The sequence below is a fragment of the Pristiophorus japonicus genome, chromosome 1 (genome assembly GCF_044704955.1).
Source record: "Pristiophorus japonicus isolate sPriJap1 chromosome 1, sPriJap1.hap1, whole genome shotgun sequence".
Taxonomy (NCBI): Eukaryota; Metazoa; Chordata; class Chondrichthyes; family Pristiophoridae; genus Pristiophorus; species Pristiophorus japonicus.
In genome coordinates, this window is record NC_091977.1 from 460,232,114 (window position 1) to 460,248,980 (window position 16,867).

General features: G+C 43.5%; 1 protein-coding gene across 1 annotated transcript in view; it reads right to left on the reverse strand.

Moving 5' to 3' along the window:
- calb1 (calbindin 1) overlaps positions 1-16,867 on the reverse strand; it is a 121,360-nt gene that overhangs the window by 63,990 nt on the left and 40,503 nt on the right. Inside the window, exon 6 of the mRNA XM_070876205.1 lies at positions 6,207-6,284. Within this exon, the coding sequence (XP_070732306.1) occupies positions 6,207-6,284 (78 nt within the window). The remainder of the gene's footprint in view (positions 1-6,206; positions 6,285-16,867) is intronic.

A 16,867-nucleotide genomic window follows, 5' to 3' on the forward strand; every position in this document is an offset into this window, starting at 1 on the left:
TACTAAGCTGCATGCAAGTGTTGCACTGATGCACACATGATTCCAGATCAGAGTCAATTCCAGGCCATCATACATGAGACCTGGCAATGGCTTTCATCATGACAATACCAGGATGCGTGCTATGTTGACCATGCACAAATTTCTCTCTGCCTTTCTTTGGCATAACAACATGATTACCCCACAATATACAATCTGATTGAATGGATAGTTTGTCTTTGCGACGGATGTAAGGTTTGGTCTCCTCAAACATTTGCTTGGGTATGGCAGACCAATCACCTCTAAGGATACAATGTTTCACAACTGATAATATCGGGTCCTGGCTGATCCAGGTCTTAACTTGTTGGGCCATGACAGGGGTTCCTTCACTTTCAAAAGCATCCATGACTAACAGTAAGTCTGCCGGTTGTGACGTTTCTACCTCCGGTGTGGGCAAAGGCAAACGGCTCAATGCATCGACTCAATTCTCAGTGCCAGGTGTATGGCGAATCACATAATTGTAGGCAGATAATGTCAGCGCCCACCTCTGGATGCGGGACGATACATTGCTTTTGGAAAACAAAGGTAGCAATACCAATGAAATGAGTAGCTTGTGATCTGTTTCCAGTTCAAACCGAAGACCAAACAGGTACTGATGCATCTTTTTAACCCCATATACACAGGCTAGTGCTTCTTTCTCTACCATGCTGTAGACTCTTTCCACCTTTGACAAACTTTTTGAAACATATGCAACAGGTTGTAATTAGCCCAACTCATTAGCTTGTTGGAGCACGCAACCAACTCCATATGACGAAGCATCACAGGACAATACTAGATGCTTACATGGATCATAATGTACCAGCAGCTTGTTCGAGCAAAGCAGGTTAGTCGCTTTCTCAAAAGCTCTATCTTGAGACGCACCACAAACCCAGTTGTCGCCTTTCTTCGCAGCATGTGCAGTGGCTCTAATAAGGTGCTCAATCTAGGTAAGAAATTATCGAAGTAGTTGAGTAGACCAAGGAACGAACGCAGCTCCGTCACATTCTGAGGCTTGGGTGCATTTTTGATGGCCTTGGTTTTCGAGTCCTTAGGCCTGATACCGTCAGCAGCAATTTTCCTCCCTAGGAATTCGACTTCCGGTGCCATGAAGACGCACTTGGAGCATTTTGGTCTGAGTCCCACTTTGTCCTGACAATGTACAACCCCTTCCAGGTTGTTCAGATGTTCGGCGGAGTCATGACCTGTGACCAGTATGTCATCTTGGAACATGACGGTTCTGGGGACGGATTTCAGTAGACTCTCCATGTTCCTCTGAAATAGGGCTGCAGCCGAGCGAATTCCAAAAGGGCACCTGTTGTAGATAAACAGTCCTTTATGAGTGTTGATGCAAGTAAGTTTCTTCGACATGTCGACCAGCTCCTATGTCATGTAGGCCAACGTCAGATCCAGTTTTATGAACGACTTCCCACCGGCTAGCGTTGCAAATAGGTCATCAGCCTTCGGTAACGGGTATTGATCTTGTTTCGAAACTCGGTTGATTGTAACCTCCAAAAATCCTGACAGTGCCATCACTTTTCAACACGGGAACAATGGGGCTGGCACATTCATTAAATTCGACCAGTGATATGATCCCTTCATGCTGGAGTCTGTCCAGTTCGATTTCAACCTTCTCCCTCATCATGTACGGAACTGCCCGAGCTTTATGATGGACGGGTCTTGCATCCGAGTCCACGTGGATCTGCACCTTGGCTCCCGTAAAATTGCCGATGCCTGGTTCAAACAGCAAGAGGAACTTGCTCAGCACTTGAGCACCCCGACGACAACGCTTTGATATCGTTCCAGTTCCATTTGCTTTTTTCTAACCAGTTCCTGCCGAACAGCATTGGATCATTGCCTGGAACAATCCACAAAGGTAAATCATGAACCGCACCATCATATGACACCTTGATTACTGCACTGCCAATCACAGTTATGAGTTCTTTCGTGTACGTACGCAACTTGGCATTGACTGAACTCAGCTTAGGCCTCACAGCCTTAGTCTCCCATAGCATGTCGAATGTCCTCTGGCTCATTATTGATTGACTCGCACCCGTGTCCAATTCCATCAATACCAGCACACCATTAAGTTTTACATTAATCATTATCGGTTGGCTCTGTTAGGAACGAATATAGTCCATACACTTCCTCCTCTGGTACATCGGATTGCATATCCGGATCCGTGCTAGACTGGTTATCATCCTCCATATGGTGTGTCGCAGCATGCTTGCTCAGTTGCGGACACATGCGCTGGAGATGCCCCCTTCTCGAACAGCCTTTACAAATATACTATTTAAACCGACGCTGATGATGCCGATGATTTCCCCCCACAATGCCAACACAGTGATATCGGATTCATTCCCATTGGTGGACTTTGAGCAACCACAGGTTTCGCGTACACAGTCGGGTAGGCCCTGCCATATGCAGCTCTGCCAAATGATGATACTATCTTGTTTAAAGCATTTGCCGCGTTCCGATTTTTCAATGATATCTGCTTTAAGCTTTTGTCCGTCGTCATGCATGATTGGGCAATCGTGATGGCCTTGCTCAAATCCAGCGTCTCCACTGCCAGTAGCTTACGCAGGATCACCTCGTGGTTGATGGCAATTACAAAGAAGTCCCGCAGCATGTAGTCCCGCCAATGCAGTTTCGAACTTACACGGTCCAGCTAAACGTCTCAGGTCGGCAATAAATTCCAATACATCCTGGCCCTCAGAACGAACATGCGTATAGAATCGATACCTTGACATGATGATGCCTTCATCTGGTTTGAGATAGTCACGTACCAGAGCACACAATGTTTCATAGTCCTTGTCCATTGGACTTAAGGGCGAGAGGAGATTCTTTATGAGTCCATAGATTTTCAGACCGCAAACGGGGTGGAAGAGGATTCCCACCGCTGAACTGCGTCTGCCTCTTTCTCCATTTTGTTGGCCACGAAGTACTGGTTCAAGCCGGCTACAAAGTCTGTCCAATCTTCTCCTTCCACGAATCGCTCCAGAATTCCAATTGTGCTCATTTTTGCATGCAAAGATTCTTGTTACCTCATCACAAATGTTGTGTATGCAATTACTCAATCGACTGAATATTGTAAACTCTGAACAGGTACAAACCTGGCTCTACTTTATTAGGGCCCAAAGTGACTACATTACAAGATGGCTGGCCTTTTATACCTGGACCGCACACACGTGTGCACAGCCCAATAACCTCCGACAGTGGTGCCACCTGGTGGCTAGTAAACCCAAGCATACATACATGACACTTTGGCAGCCTAGATAATGCTCAAAGACATCCAAAAAATAAGATTTCAAGGTTTATTTAAGGCCTGCTGTCCTGCACCCAGAAAGATCATTTGCTTTCAAGGGGTGCCCTGCAGGAGTGGCAGATGTAAAGAACTGTAGGAGTTATTGAATGACAGTAATGTCAACAATAGAGCTATGCTAACAAATAGGCCTGCACAAGTGTTTGCAGGGACCATATCAAAGAAATTAGCCCCCAGAGACAGGACCAGGCACTCATGACATGATTACACGTTAGCTGCAGAATCAGAGAGCTCAACTTTTGAATTCTGGGTATATCATCAGTTCGTTGAGCAAGCAACCATTACTGCTAATCCCTAAGAACATAACAACATAAGAATTAGGAACAGGAGTAGGCCATCTAGCCCCTCGAGCCTGCTCCGCCATTCAACAAGGTCATGGCTGATCTGGCCGTGGACTCAGCTCCACTTACCCGCCCGCTCCCCATAACTCTTAATCCCTTATTGGTTAAAAATCTATCTATCCGTGATTTGAATACATTCAATGAGCTAGCCTCAACTGCTTCCTTAGGCAGAGAATTCCACAAATTCACAACCCTCTGGGAGAAGAAATTCCTTCTCAACTCGGTTTTAAATTGGCTCCCCCGTATTTTAAGGCTGTGCCCCCTACTTCTAGTCTTCCCGACCAGTGGAAACAACCACTCTGCCTCTATAAGCAAGAGGAGCACTGATAGGGCACTAGTAGAAGCAGTATATGCAGTTTCATGAATCACAAGGGTAATTTAAAATACCAGAGGGAAAAAACCTTGATGACAGCATATGGGCTATATGTCACTTGGGATATATTTGAAGGTTTCCATTTTATTGTACAGAAATTAAGAAGTAGAGCAAAGTGAACATATGCACTTCTGAGACTCAATTAAACTTTTAAAAGAAAGTAAAGAAAGTAATAGCTTCCATTTTATAGCACATTTCATAACCTCAAGCCATCCCAAAGTAATAAGTAGGAGTGATGTGAGTATTGACTGTAATTATACAGGCCACATACATAGCAGTTGGACATCGCTTTTGAGTAAAGTACTTGAAGTACCTTTTGAAGTGTAGTCTCCAATTTTAAATGCGTCCAATAGAAAGTTACAATGAACAATTTGAAAGCTCACTTGAAGATCCGGGCAATGATTATCTCTGTATCTGTGCCTGTGGTTGTGGTTGTGCAGTATTGTCCTCCTACCTTTCTATGCATTGCTGCTGCTGCTTATCCAGTTCCCTGGTGAGGCCCATCTCCATGGCAAGATTGTAGAGCATGCCATTACATTTTTTCTCACCTTCAGTGGAAAGTCTTGTGACACTCCCTGATCAGTCTGATTGATGACACATGGCTTTAATGCATAGCAGTAAGAACGAGTACTGAAAATAGGGATAATTTGCAACATCACTTTGCCAATGAGGAACCTCACTAACTGGGGCACATAATTTTGGATGCTTCCTGGTATGATTTTCAAACCATTTAAAGTTGGATTGCATGTGCGCCCAAGTTTCATTCTACACTCCACTGAGAGAACAAAGTTGGAAAATTATCCCATTAACAAAAAATATATTACTGCCAATTATCAGTCATGAACACTTGCATCTATTTTTTCATTAATGTACAACGAATCGTAAGTTAGCCTGAGCTTTTTATTCCTCTTGTTCTGCCTACTAAATTATTTTTGCTCGAAACAGTTTCATATTTCTAAGTGGTAAAACAATTGTTTTAAATGAGCATTTCTTTTTTAAGTTTAACTATAAGGCTGGTTTACTGATTAGGAACTTCCAGCCCAGAGTAATGCTTGCAGGGAGTTCTATTTGGGAAACTATTGGCCTAAAATACCTGATTATACATCCATTTAAATTAAATGGAGAGATCAGTTTTGGTCCTACATGGCGGGGCATAGTAAGGTTCACGAGAAGGTCACAAGGATGGCCATCAGAAGGATGCCTAATCGTAGCACTCTTTGCTATAAAGAAAAGATTAGGGAACTTGGGCTTTTATCCACTGAAGAAGCAAAGAGTATGATTTGAGGTTTTTAAAATGGAGGAGATAGGTTATTTGAGTTAGATAGGAATGGGAGAACTAAGGGGCATCAGTATTATATAAAGTTAAGTTGGATGCCAGGAAGTACTTCTTTTCACAGCGAATCAGCAAACTCTGAAATATATCATCAAGATGTATGGCAAGTATGACTTCACTGCAGTCCTTCAAAGGCAAGCTGGATGAGTTCCTGAGAGTTCAGGTCATTTCAAGTTATAGAGGGTAAATGGCTGTAATTATTATTGTAATAAAAGCCTCCGAGAGTTTGCTTCATTGCATTATTGAATCAAAAATAAATTTCTCAGCGCTTTTTTGGCCTAAGTTTTTTCTCTTTTTTTAATCTCTTCTAGGAGATTGCATGACAGGGGATGCATATAGGCTGCACGATGTCTAGTTGGGAAGAGCTGGATGGGTCAATTGGTCTTTTCTTGTTCTTTTCCATATGTTCACATGTTTAGCCTTTTTGCTAAATGCCAATTATATGGAGATTAAAGCAGACTGATGTTTACTCAATCAAAAAGTTGTCATCTTTAAACTATCAATAAGCTTTGCGTGTCCGTAACTGTAGAATTTTGATTTGCCGAATTATATACAAAGCTTGTAAAAATGCATTTTATATTTTCTTTTTTTGTTAAATGAATTAATTATCTTAAGAACCCCGTTACACTCTTGCAGTGAATGTTCACTTTGATTCAGTCATGACGTCATTAATATTTCCATTAACATTATAAGCAATAATTTTCTTCGCTAAATCCTAAAAATGGATACTCAGCCTAATGGGAACAGTTGTCACATGTATCTATAACAAACTATTCTTCCATCAGTAACCATTGCTGCAGCAAATTAATAGAATTTCACTCTTACCGTTGTCAGAGTATACTCTTCTAGCTTCACTTCATCAAAAGGCCTATTTGCTTTCTTTAGTAAATCTCGAAGAAAACTCTGTTAAAAAGATTACAGCAACACATTAAGATCTCATAAGTTGTTTCTAATGTCAATCACATCTATAGTGAAGTCCATTTTTCTGTACCGTTATAGCCCTTATAGTATAAGTCCTTAAACAATAAAAATCAATATTTTGTCAAAGTCGGGCAAGGTGGGATAAATATTGAAACTTCTTTGAGATATTTGTAACAAACTCATTCGTACGTCCACATGAAAATTGTCTATTATTTAGCTATTAGTTAACCCATTTAAAGTGAGTAGCCTTTTGAATGTGTTAAAGAGCACACACAGAAATTTCATAGGAACACAATAATGCATTACAAAAGCAAATTAATTAAATACCATGGCATACTTGTAGAAGTATAATTGATATACTATTAAAAATGGTTGGAACATGCCATTGGTATTGTGCCTGTGGGTGGCAATGTGAAGGTCACATTATGAGACACGTAAACGAGAAAGAAAGAACTTGCATTTATACAGCGCCTTTCACAGCCTCAAGATGCCCAAAGCATCTTGCAGTCAAGTGTTTTGAAGTGTAGTCACTGTTGTAATGTAGGAAACACAGCAGCCAATTTGTGTGCAGCAAGGTCCCACAAACAACTACTACTACTACTACTAGGCAGTCCCTCATGATGAGGATGACACTCTTCACACTAAAAAAGATGGGCTCACAGGTGTTACAATGAATTATATCATAAAGGGGTGGAAGATACCTGTGCGTGGATTTTTTTTTAAACATGTGGTGACTGTTGCACACCAGCCACCACAGAGGCTTGACAGAGCTAGGTCTTGGTCCAGTAGTGAGGATTGACCAAGACAACTGGAGACCAAGCTCTGTTGTGCCTGCCCTGGGCCCCAACCCCGCTGCTGTTAAATGCTGCACCGCTCCTGGGGCACGACCCCACTGTTGTTATATGCTGTGCTGCTCCTGGGCCATGATCCCGCCACTGTTAAATGCTGCGCCGCTCCTGGGTCACGACCCCTCTGTTGTACCCACCAACCTACGAGAGAACAGCATCGGCAGGCGGGGGTATAAGTAGAAGAGCTAGCCACTGCAGGGAGCGGCGCGAACTGACCCGGGAGCGCGACCGCTTCTACAAGGACAACTGGACTGACATCACTGGAGTCCAGGCAGCCCATTGGAGTGGCGTCTGAGCTCGGCGAGGGGCTGAGATCCGGACCCAGCAGGAACGGAGGTCGAGTCCAGCGGCAGGCCGAGATCCGGGATCATTGGAGCGGCGTTCGGGCCCAACGCGGGGGGGGCTGTGATCTGGGCACAGCAGGTACAAAGGTCAAGCGCAGCTAGGGGCTGAGACCGGGCCCAGCAGGTGTGGAGGTCAAGCCCAGCAAGGGGTGGCATTTGATCTCGAGGGGCAGAGGTCGAGCCCAGCGGGGGACAGAGGTCAAGCCCAGGATTGGGCAGTGTAGCATTTAACAGCGGCGGGGTCGTGGCCCAGGAGCAGTGCAGCATATAAAAACAGAAAGGTTGCAGCCCCACAAACAGCAATGAGGTAATGACCAGATAATCTGTTTTAGAGATGTTGGTTAAGGGATATATAATGGCCAGAATAACTCTCTTACTTCTTCAAAGGGAGCCACAGGATCTTTTATATTCAACTGCAAGGGCATAGAGTGCCTCAGTTTAATGTCTTATCTGAAAGAAAGCATTGCCAGCAGTACAGTGCTCCCGCAATACTGCACTGAAGTGCCAACCTAGATTTTGTGCTTAATTCATTGGAGTGGGATTTGAACCCACAACCTTCTGACCCAGACATGAAAGTGTTATCACTGAGCCACAGCTGACACCTGTGGTTTACTACAATGGGGCTTACCTAGCAGTTGCTGCCAATTAACTAATGCCAATCTGTTTATCTGAACCTTTGCAACGATTCCTATCATTTGCCACCAGGCAGCGTTACACCCGTGCATTTATTGGAGCACGGTGGACATATTGGTAAAGGTGCTTGAAGTTAAGTGTTCTTTAAATTCCATAATATTTAAACCACAATTTCAGTGCTCTGGCCCTGCCACTGCTGTACATCTTACTCACAAGGAAAGAACATCTATACTTTCACTTTATGTTTATGCTCATACTAGGCCAACAATGGCCCTGAAACAATTCAACCTGATGGGTTTCACGCTGTGCATACATTTCCAATCTTCACCAGGCAACATTTTCAATATATGCAGTTATTTGTTGGTGGAACACGCCCTTCCCCACCCCCACCCCACACAGAAACTTTTTGCCACTGATGATTTCTAATCCATAGGACCATAGGAATTGCTAAAAGAAAAAAGGTTAAGGTCCATCTAGTTTGTCTTCTACCATCCTGGTAGTCACTTGATACAATGATACTGGATTTGTTCACTAATCATAGGAGTACTTAATTGGCTGTAAAATGCTTTGAGACGTCCGGTGGTCGTCAAAGGCGCCATATAAATGCAAGTCTTTCTTTTTTTGCAATCTCTAATTAGTCCACAACAGACTCAGAAATGTCACGAGGTAAACCCCAGTGGTGGATAGCTTTGAGAACCGTAGGTCCAAAGTTACCCTTTTCCTCCCTAGCATGTTACATTTACCACGTATCATGCCTCAATATACTGTACCCAAATATATTGTATCCCAAATGTTATTTTCTGAAATAAATCAATTTAACTTGCATTGGAATGAATCAATACTAACTGTTTCCACCATCTCCCTAGGGAATCTACATTATCTAGTCTATTTCAAATCCTAAAAATAGCAATCATATCACTTCTCAATCTTCTCTTTTCCAGAGAGAATATGCCTAATTTACATAATCACTGCTCATAATCCAATCCCTCCATCTCCTCAATCATTCTGGTTGCTCTCTTCTATATCCTTTCAATAGCTGCAATATCATTTTTGTACAAAGTATTAACTGCACAGAAACAGGCCATTCGGCCCATAAAGGTGTTTATGCTCCACACGAGCCTTCTCCCATCCTTCTTCATCTAACCCTATCAATATATTCTTCTATTCCTTTCTCCCTCATGCGCCTATCTGGCTTCATCTTAAATGCATCTACTCGCCTCAACTTTTTTATTTTTTATTATTCATTCACAGGATTTGGGCATTGCTGCCAAGTCCAGCTTTTATTGCTCATCCCTAATTGCCCTGGAGAAGGTGGTGGTGAGCTGCCTGCTTGAACCACTGCAGTCTGTGCGGTGAAGATACTCTCACAGGGCTTTTGGGTGGGGACTTCCAGGATTTTGACCCAGCGATGATGAAAGATCAGTGATATATTTCCAAGTCAGGATGATGTGTGACTTGGAGTGGAACTTGAAAGTGGTGGTGTCCCCATGCGCCTGCTGCCCTTGTTCTTCTAGGTGGTAGAGATTGCAGATTTGGGAGATGCTGTCAAAGAAATCTTTGAGTGTACTTTTTAAAATATGAAGACGAGAGCTGTTCACAGTATTTCAAGTGTGGTCTAACCAAGGTTCTATACAAGTTTAACATAACTTATTGGCTTTTCAATTATATACCTCGAGAAATTAATCCCAATGCTGTGTTTGTGTTTTTTTATTAATTGCCTTATTAACCTCTATTGCTAATTTTAGTGATTTGTGTATCTGTACCCATATCCTTCTGTTCCTCTACCCCATTTCGACACTTAGGTTCCAAGCAGTATGTAGCCTCCTTATTCTTCCTACCAAAATGTACTACCTCACACCTTCCTATGTTCAATTGCCAATGACTTGCCCATTCTGCAAGTTTATTAATGTTGTCTTGTATTTTGTCACAGTCCTCTGTGTTAGCTACACCCCTTCAATTTTCTGTCATGTGCAAATTTAGAAATTGTACTACTGATTCCCGAGTCTAAATCATTTATGTAAATGGTAAACAACTGTGATCGCAGCACCACTTCCCACCATTTGCCAATCTGAGTAGCTACCTTTAACCCCTACTTTCTGTTTTCTTTTTTGAAGCTAGCTTGCGATCCATTTTGCTACTTGTCTCGACACCACTTGTTCTGACCATAGTCATGAATCTACTATGCGATACCTTATCAAAGGCTTTTTAGAAATCCAAGTATATCATGTCTACTACATGTCTTCTTCAAAGAATTCAATAGAATTGGTCAAGCATGATCTTCCCTTTTCGAATCCATGCTGACTACTCTATTATATTTTCAGTTTCTAGATGTTTTTCTATTGCATCTTTGAGTAAGGATTTCATTGGCCCAGAAATTCCTGCCTCCCAGGTCGGTACGGAATGTGTACGGACCCGGGAAGGCATCGCAAACGCCGATTTTCAGCGCACAATGCGCATGCGTTGAAAAACGGCTTTTCCGATCTGTCAAGCTGGAGCTTGACGGATCCAAATCATCTCAGAAGCAAGGACATTTGCATGGGCAAGATTGCGGTATTTACCCATATCTTGCCCAGCAAATGTCCTGAAAACTCTTGTGCCTGATAAAAGCAGTTTTTAAAAAAGTTTTAAAATACACAAAAACATTTTAAAATCAAATTATAAAAACACATTTTATTGTTAAAAACCCTCCCCACTATGGTAAGTTTATTTTAAACTATAATTAAAAAAACTTTTTTTTTTTTAATTTGAAAAATATGTATTTTTTATAATACATAAATAACTAATTTAAATGAATAAAAATGTGGTGTATTTTTTCTATTTTCTATTAGTGTTTTGGGTGTTTCTCATTCATAATAATGGTAACTCCAACACAGAGTTCCCATTATTATGAATGAGAATATACTTTACTTTGATTGGCTGCCCAGAGCCACGTGACTGCAGCTCCAGCCTTGCGCATGTCCTGACGTGCATGCACTGCGACGCGCAGTCAGTGGAGGTCTCAGGACCGTGAACTCACGTGGGTGCAGCAGCTTCAGCTAAGTGCGCATCATTTAAAGTTTTTCCCTCGATCGCCCGTGGGAAGCAGCCGACCGGCATTTCTGGGCCAGTATCTTTCCAACCACCAATATTAAGCTAGTCTATAGTTCCCTGGACTTGTTCTCTTTTTAAATATAGGAATCACATGTGTTGTCTGCCAGTCCTCTAGCCCTATTTTCTTTTCTAATTAATTTTTATATATAGATAATAGTGCCTTGGTTATCTTGTCCCTAACTTTTAATATGCATGGATGCAATCCACCTGAACCAGGGAATTTATCCTCTCTAAGGTTAATTAGTTTATCAGTTATCTTCTCTCCCCTTTCCATCTTAAAGGTACTTACATCTTTTTTGATTTCTTCTGCTAATGTCATGTCCATCATGCTAGTCTCCCTGGTAATACCGAGGCAAAGTAATTATTTAATATTTCCGCCATTCCACTGTCAGTTTATCGTGTGTATCCCTTAGCGGCCCTTCCTTTCATTATTTATTTGTCTGTAGAATACCTTACTCTTTCTATTTATACACCTTGATAATTTAATTTCGTAGTTTCTCTTTGCCTTTTTAATTGTTTATTGGCTTCTTTTCTAATCTTTTCGTATTCCCTTTTGTCATCCTTTCCTTTGTTGTCCATGTACTTAGTGCATGTATTTTTCTTTAGTTTCAATGTTGCTCTTATTTCTTTATTCATCCATGGTGTGTCAATAGTGGCTAGTTTGTTCTTGCTTTTTAGAATTATAGAATCAAAGAATGTTACGGCAGTGGTTAGAGCCTCCACTATTTCCTCCCTTGCTTCTCTTAACAGCCTGGAATACATTTTATCTGGGCCTGGTCATTTATCTACTTTCAAATATGCTAAACCCCTTAATATTTTCTCTCTCACATGCTGATCTCATCAAATTATCATATTAATGATCTTATTTCACACTACTCCTCCTCCTCAACTACAATGTATCATCCCTCTCTTTTGTGAAAACAGGTGCAAAGTGTTTATTAATAACCATACCCACATCTTCCACCTCCACCCACAGGTTAATTTTTTGGTCTCTAATAGGCCCTACTCTTTCCCGAGTTATCTATCCTCTTGCTATTTATGTATTTATAAAACACCTTTGGGTTTCCTTGATTTTTCTCACCAGTTTTTTTTTTAATCTACTCTCTTTGCTTTCCTACTTTCCTTTTTAATTTCACCCCTGAACTTTCTATACTCCTCTAAGCTTTCTGCAATATTGAGCTTTCGGTATCTGACAAAATCTTCTCTTTTCGCCTTATCCTAGCCTGTATGCCCCTTGACATCTAGAGGGCTCTAGATTTGGGAGTCCCACCCTTTTTCTTTGTGGGAACATATTTGCTCTGAACCCTCATTATCTCCTTCGTGGGATATATTTCTCCTGGATTCTACTGATCACTGTTATAAATGTTTCCCACTGCTGTTCTATTCCTCTGTCAGTAACCTTTTCCAATTTACTTTCCCTAGTTCCATTCTCATCCCCTTAAAATCAGCTTTTTTCCCCAATTTATTACTTTGGTCTCTGTCTTACTCATGTCCTTCTTAATCTTCACCTTAAACCTTCTTATGTTGTGATCTCTATTCACCTATGTTTACTTCTCTTATCTGTTTTGGTTTATTTCCCAGTACTAGATCCAGCAGTGCTTCCTCCCTTGTTGGGCTTCTTACATACTGAGTAAGTAGACCTGTACACATTGTAAAAACTCCATTCCCTGAACCCCTTTCGCTACATCTTCTTGCCATTTATTTGGGGGTAATTACAATCTCCCATGATTATTATTCTATATCCTTTACTCATCAGCTCAAGATGGCTTCCAGGCAGCTAGTTTCCTAGGGAGCACCTCACTATGTATCTCTATCCTTGGACATCCATTGCCATCCTTTGCCCTTTCTTTATCAATCTCTTCTCTTCCACTGTACAAATTCCTCTACCTCTAATAGTGGGTTTATTTTAGCTAACCACAAGTTAACTGCTAGTTTAAACCCCCACTGCCTGCCCACCGACCATACCTGCTTTCTGCCTTTCTCACTGAGCTCCTGGATCTCTTCTCAAATTTGCCTACCAAATTCCTGGACTTCTCTGGACATCAAGATTTGCTGCTGCACTGCACTCCATCGCAAGACTCAGCTGCTGTGTCTCTCATGTTGGGGGCAGGGTTTTTGTAATATTAATGCAATGCAGGTATGTTTTGGCTCTCCTGAACCTAGAATGAGCTCGATCCCAGAGTGTGATCCTGGAGCCCAAACCGGATCATACTCCGATCCTGGATGTCGCCTGATTCCGGAGCCTATTCCCGGAGTGCACCTCAACCATTCGTGGGGTGCGCGACTAGGGTGAAAGCCATAGCGCGAGTTCTGCTTGAGGCCAGGAGCCAGAGCCCTGGTGACCCACCCGAACATTAGTAAAGTCCCAATGGCCAAAGCACGAGGCGGTTGAAGAGAGCGCGGGAAAAAGTGCAGCAGAGCCTTCGAATGGGGAGCAGCGACCTGGAGTTGTACAGTGTTAGTATTTTATGGGCAAATCCACAAGTTGTTCCAAAGTTAATGTGTTCACCTACATCCTCATCATAGGCAGTCCCTCGAAATGCGGATGACTTGCTTCCATGCCAAAAGTGGATGAGTTCACAGGTGTTTCAATGATATTCCGGGTTCCGAACTACATCTTGAAGGGTGGAAGATGCCTGTGCGTGGATTTTTTTAATGTGTGGTAGCCGTTGCACACCAGCTTGACAGAGCTAGGTCTTGGTCCAGTGGCAAGGATTAACCAAGACGACTGGAGACCAGCTCTGCTGCATGGACCTAGTGCGCACACATATATATCGCAGTGTGGGCTGGCGCGTGCTGCCCCTGGGCCCTCGCCTCTTCTGGGGCCCCGAGCACATCCCTCTATGAACTCTTGCTGTTCCTTCATCCCGATCTCGCCGATCCTGCTGTACCTGCCCTCACTGCAGTCAGCAGTTGCCCTCCTCCAGTAGCACGAGCTGCTCCCTGCAGTGGTATGCCGCCGCACGCTGCTCCCTCTAATGGCCCCGGCCGGGACCGTGCAGATTTCTGGACCGGGCCGCCGCATGCTGCTCCCTCTAATGGTCCCTGTTCTCTGTACTTTCCTGGCGGCGGCAGTGCTGTAGCTTAGAGCGTTGTTCAGTACCACTCTGCGAACGTCAGCTGCCAAAACACCCAGTGTTGCTGTGGACTCGCCTGGTGCTAATCTTCACAGGTCAGGCAACATCTGTGGATGTAGGCAGCACCTACACTGCGATCTCTGAAAACCAGGGAGCGAGGACCTGAGGGAGGGAGGGGGTTAGTGGGAGTATGTGTTCTAGAACCATGCAGCAGAGCCTGATATCCAATCGTCTTGGGTCCCCTTGCCATTGGATCAAGACCTTGCTCTGTTAAGTTCGTGTGGTAGCTGGTGTGCAATGGCCACCCCACGTTAAAATAATTCACGCACAGGCATCTTCTACCTTTTAAAATGAAGTTCGGGATCTGGAACATCAGGACCCTCATGGATAACCCCAACAGCAACAGACCTGAACGTCGCACTACTATCATTGCCTGGGAACTCAGATACTTCGACATCAACATCACCACCCTGAGCGTGACACGACGGGCAGGAGAAGGCCAGCGCAAGGAACAAGGTGGTGGATACACCTTCTTCTGAAAAGGCAAACCAGAAGTAGACCACCATCTCCATGGAGCTGGCTTCGCCATCAAAAATGAGCTAGTTTGGAGTCTTAGAGATTCCCATAGTGGGATAAATAATGCCTTATCGCCCTTTGGTTCACTCTAACCTGGAACCAATACTCTACGGTCGTCAGTGTGTACGCCCCAACCCTGGAAGCTGTGGACGACGCCAAAGAGGAATTCTACTCCAGCCTTGAACAATCCCTGTCCTGAGTCCCAACAGGTGACAAGTGGATTCTCCTTGGATTTTATTGCCAGAGTTGGAAAGGACACAGACAGACCTCTGGAGGAGAGGTGTGATTGGCAGGGAAGGAATAGGGAAAACCAACTCTAATGGTATTACCCTCCTGAAGAAATGTTTAGAACAATGTCTAGTCATAACCAGCACCTTGTTTCGTCAGGGAGACAAGTACAAGGCCTCATGGCAACACCCTCGTTCCAGGCATTGGCATCTGTTAGACTATGTCATCGTCCGAGTGAGGGACCGCAAGGATGTCCGCAGCACCCGTGCCACGACAGGAGCCGACAACTGCTGGACTGACCACTGCCTAATCCGCTCCGTTATTTCCATCAACCTAGCCTCAAAATGGCGGTGGCAACTGAAATGCTGCTGCAGAAAAATCAATGCTGAAGGACTCAAAGACCCTGCAAAAAAAGCCCTATTAAGTCAACGCCTCACAGCCAACATGGCGACTCCCAATGAACCGGAGCCGCAGAGTGTCCATAGTACCTGGTCTGCCCTCAAGTCCACCAAAATTAGCATCTGTGAAGAGACTCTTGGTTACTCTACCAGAAAACATCAAAACTGGTTTGATGAGAATGACCAGGAGATACATGAGCTAATAAATCATAAACACAGGCGTTATTGAATTGGAAACATCACCACAGCTCAAGGGAAAGAAAACAGATTTACAGAAAACTGAAGGCCAAGGTCCAACAAAAAACTCGTGACCTAAAGAATAGATGATGGGTGGAAAGAACTCAGGAGATCCAGCCAGTAGCCGACAATCATGACGTGCATGGATTCTTTAGCACAGTCAAGACCTTCTATGGCCCAAACACCCAAGGACCTATCCCACTGAGAACTAAGAACGAAGAGGTGCTCATCAAGGACAGAGAGGCAGTCAGTGTCCGGTGGAAGGAGCACTTCGAAGATCTCCTTAATCAAGACTTTGTCTTTGGCATGAGTATCCTTGAATCCATCCCACAGCAAGCTACCTGCTACTATCACGGCACAATCCCAAACAGGCATGAGGGTGAAAAGGCCATCCGACAGCTGAAAAACAACACAGCTTCCGGAGTAGTTGAAATCTCCTCTGAAGTACTAAAGCGTGGCGGAGAAGTACTCTTGGCACGAATCCATTACCTCATCTCTCTTATCTGGAAGGAGGAGAGCATACCAGGGGATTTCAAAGATGCCATAATTGTGACCATCTTCAAGAAAGGAGACCAGTCCAATTGTGGTAATCACAGAGAGTTTCCCTGTTGTCTGCCACAGGGAAAGTTATTGCAAGAATCTTCCTCAATCATCTCCTCTCAGTGGCTGGAGTGTTATGTATGTAACCCTTGGCAACCTGTATCACACCACCACCAGAGGGCCTACCTGTTGGAGCCCCAAGTGATCCCAGCATATAAGCAGGTCTCCCATGCTGTACCAACACTCTGGAGTTCAATTAAAGAAGCTAAGGTCCCACTTACTCAGTGCATATAGTACTCAGTTTCATCCCTTATTATGACCGTAATAAAGAGTTCCTACCAGAGTCACAATATGGATTCCGCCCATTAACAAGCACAACGGACATGATTTTCACCATGTAACAAATTCAAGAAAAACGTAAGGAGCAGCATCAACCTCTGTATATGGCCATTTTGACTTCACAAAGGCCTTCGACTCTGTCAATCGAGAGGGATTATGGAGGGTCCTTCTCAAATTCGGCCGTCCTCAAAAATTTGTCACCATCCACCGCCTGCTTCACGATGACATGTAAGCCGTGATCCATATTAACAGATC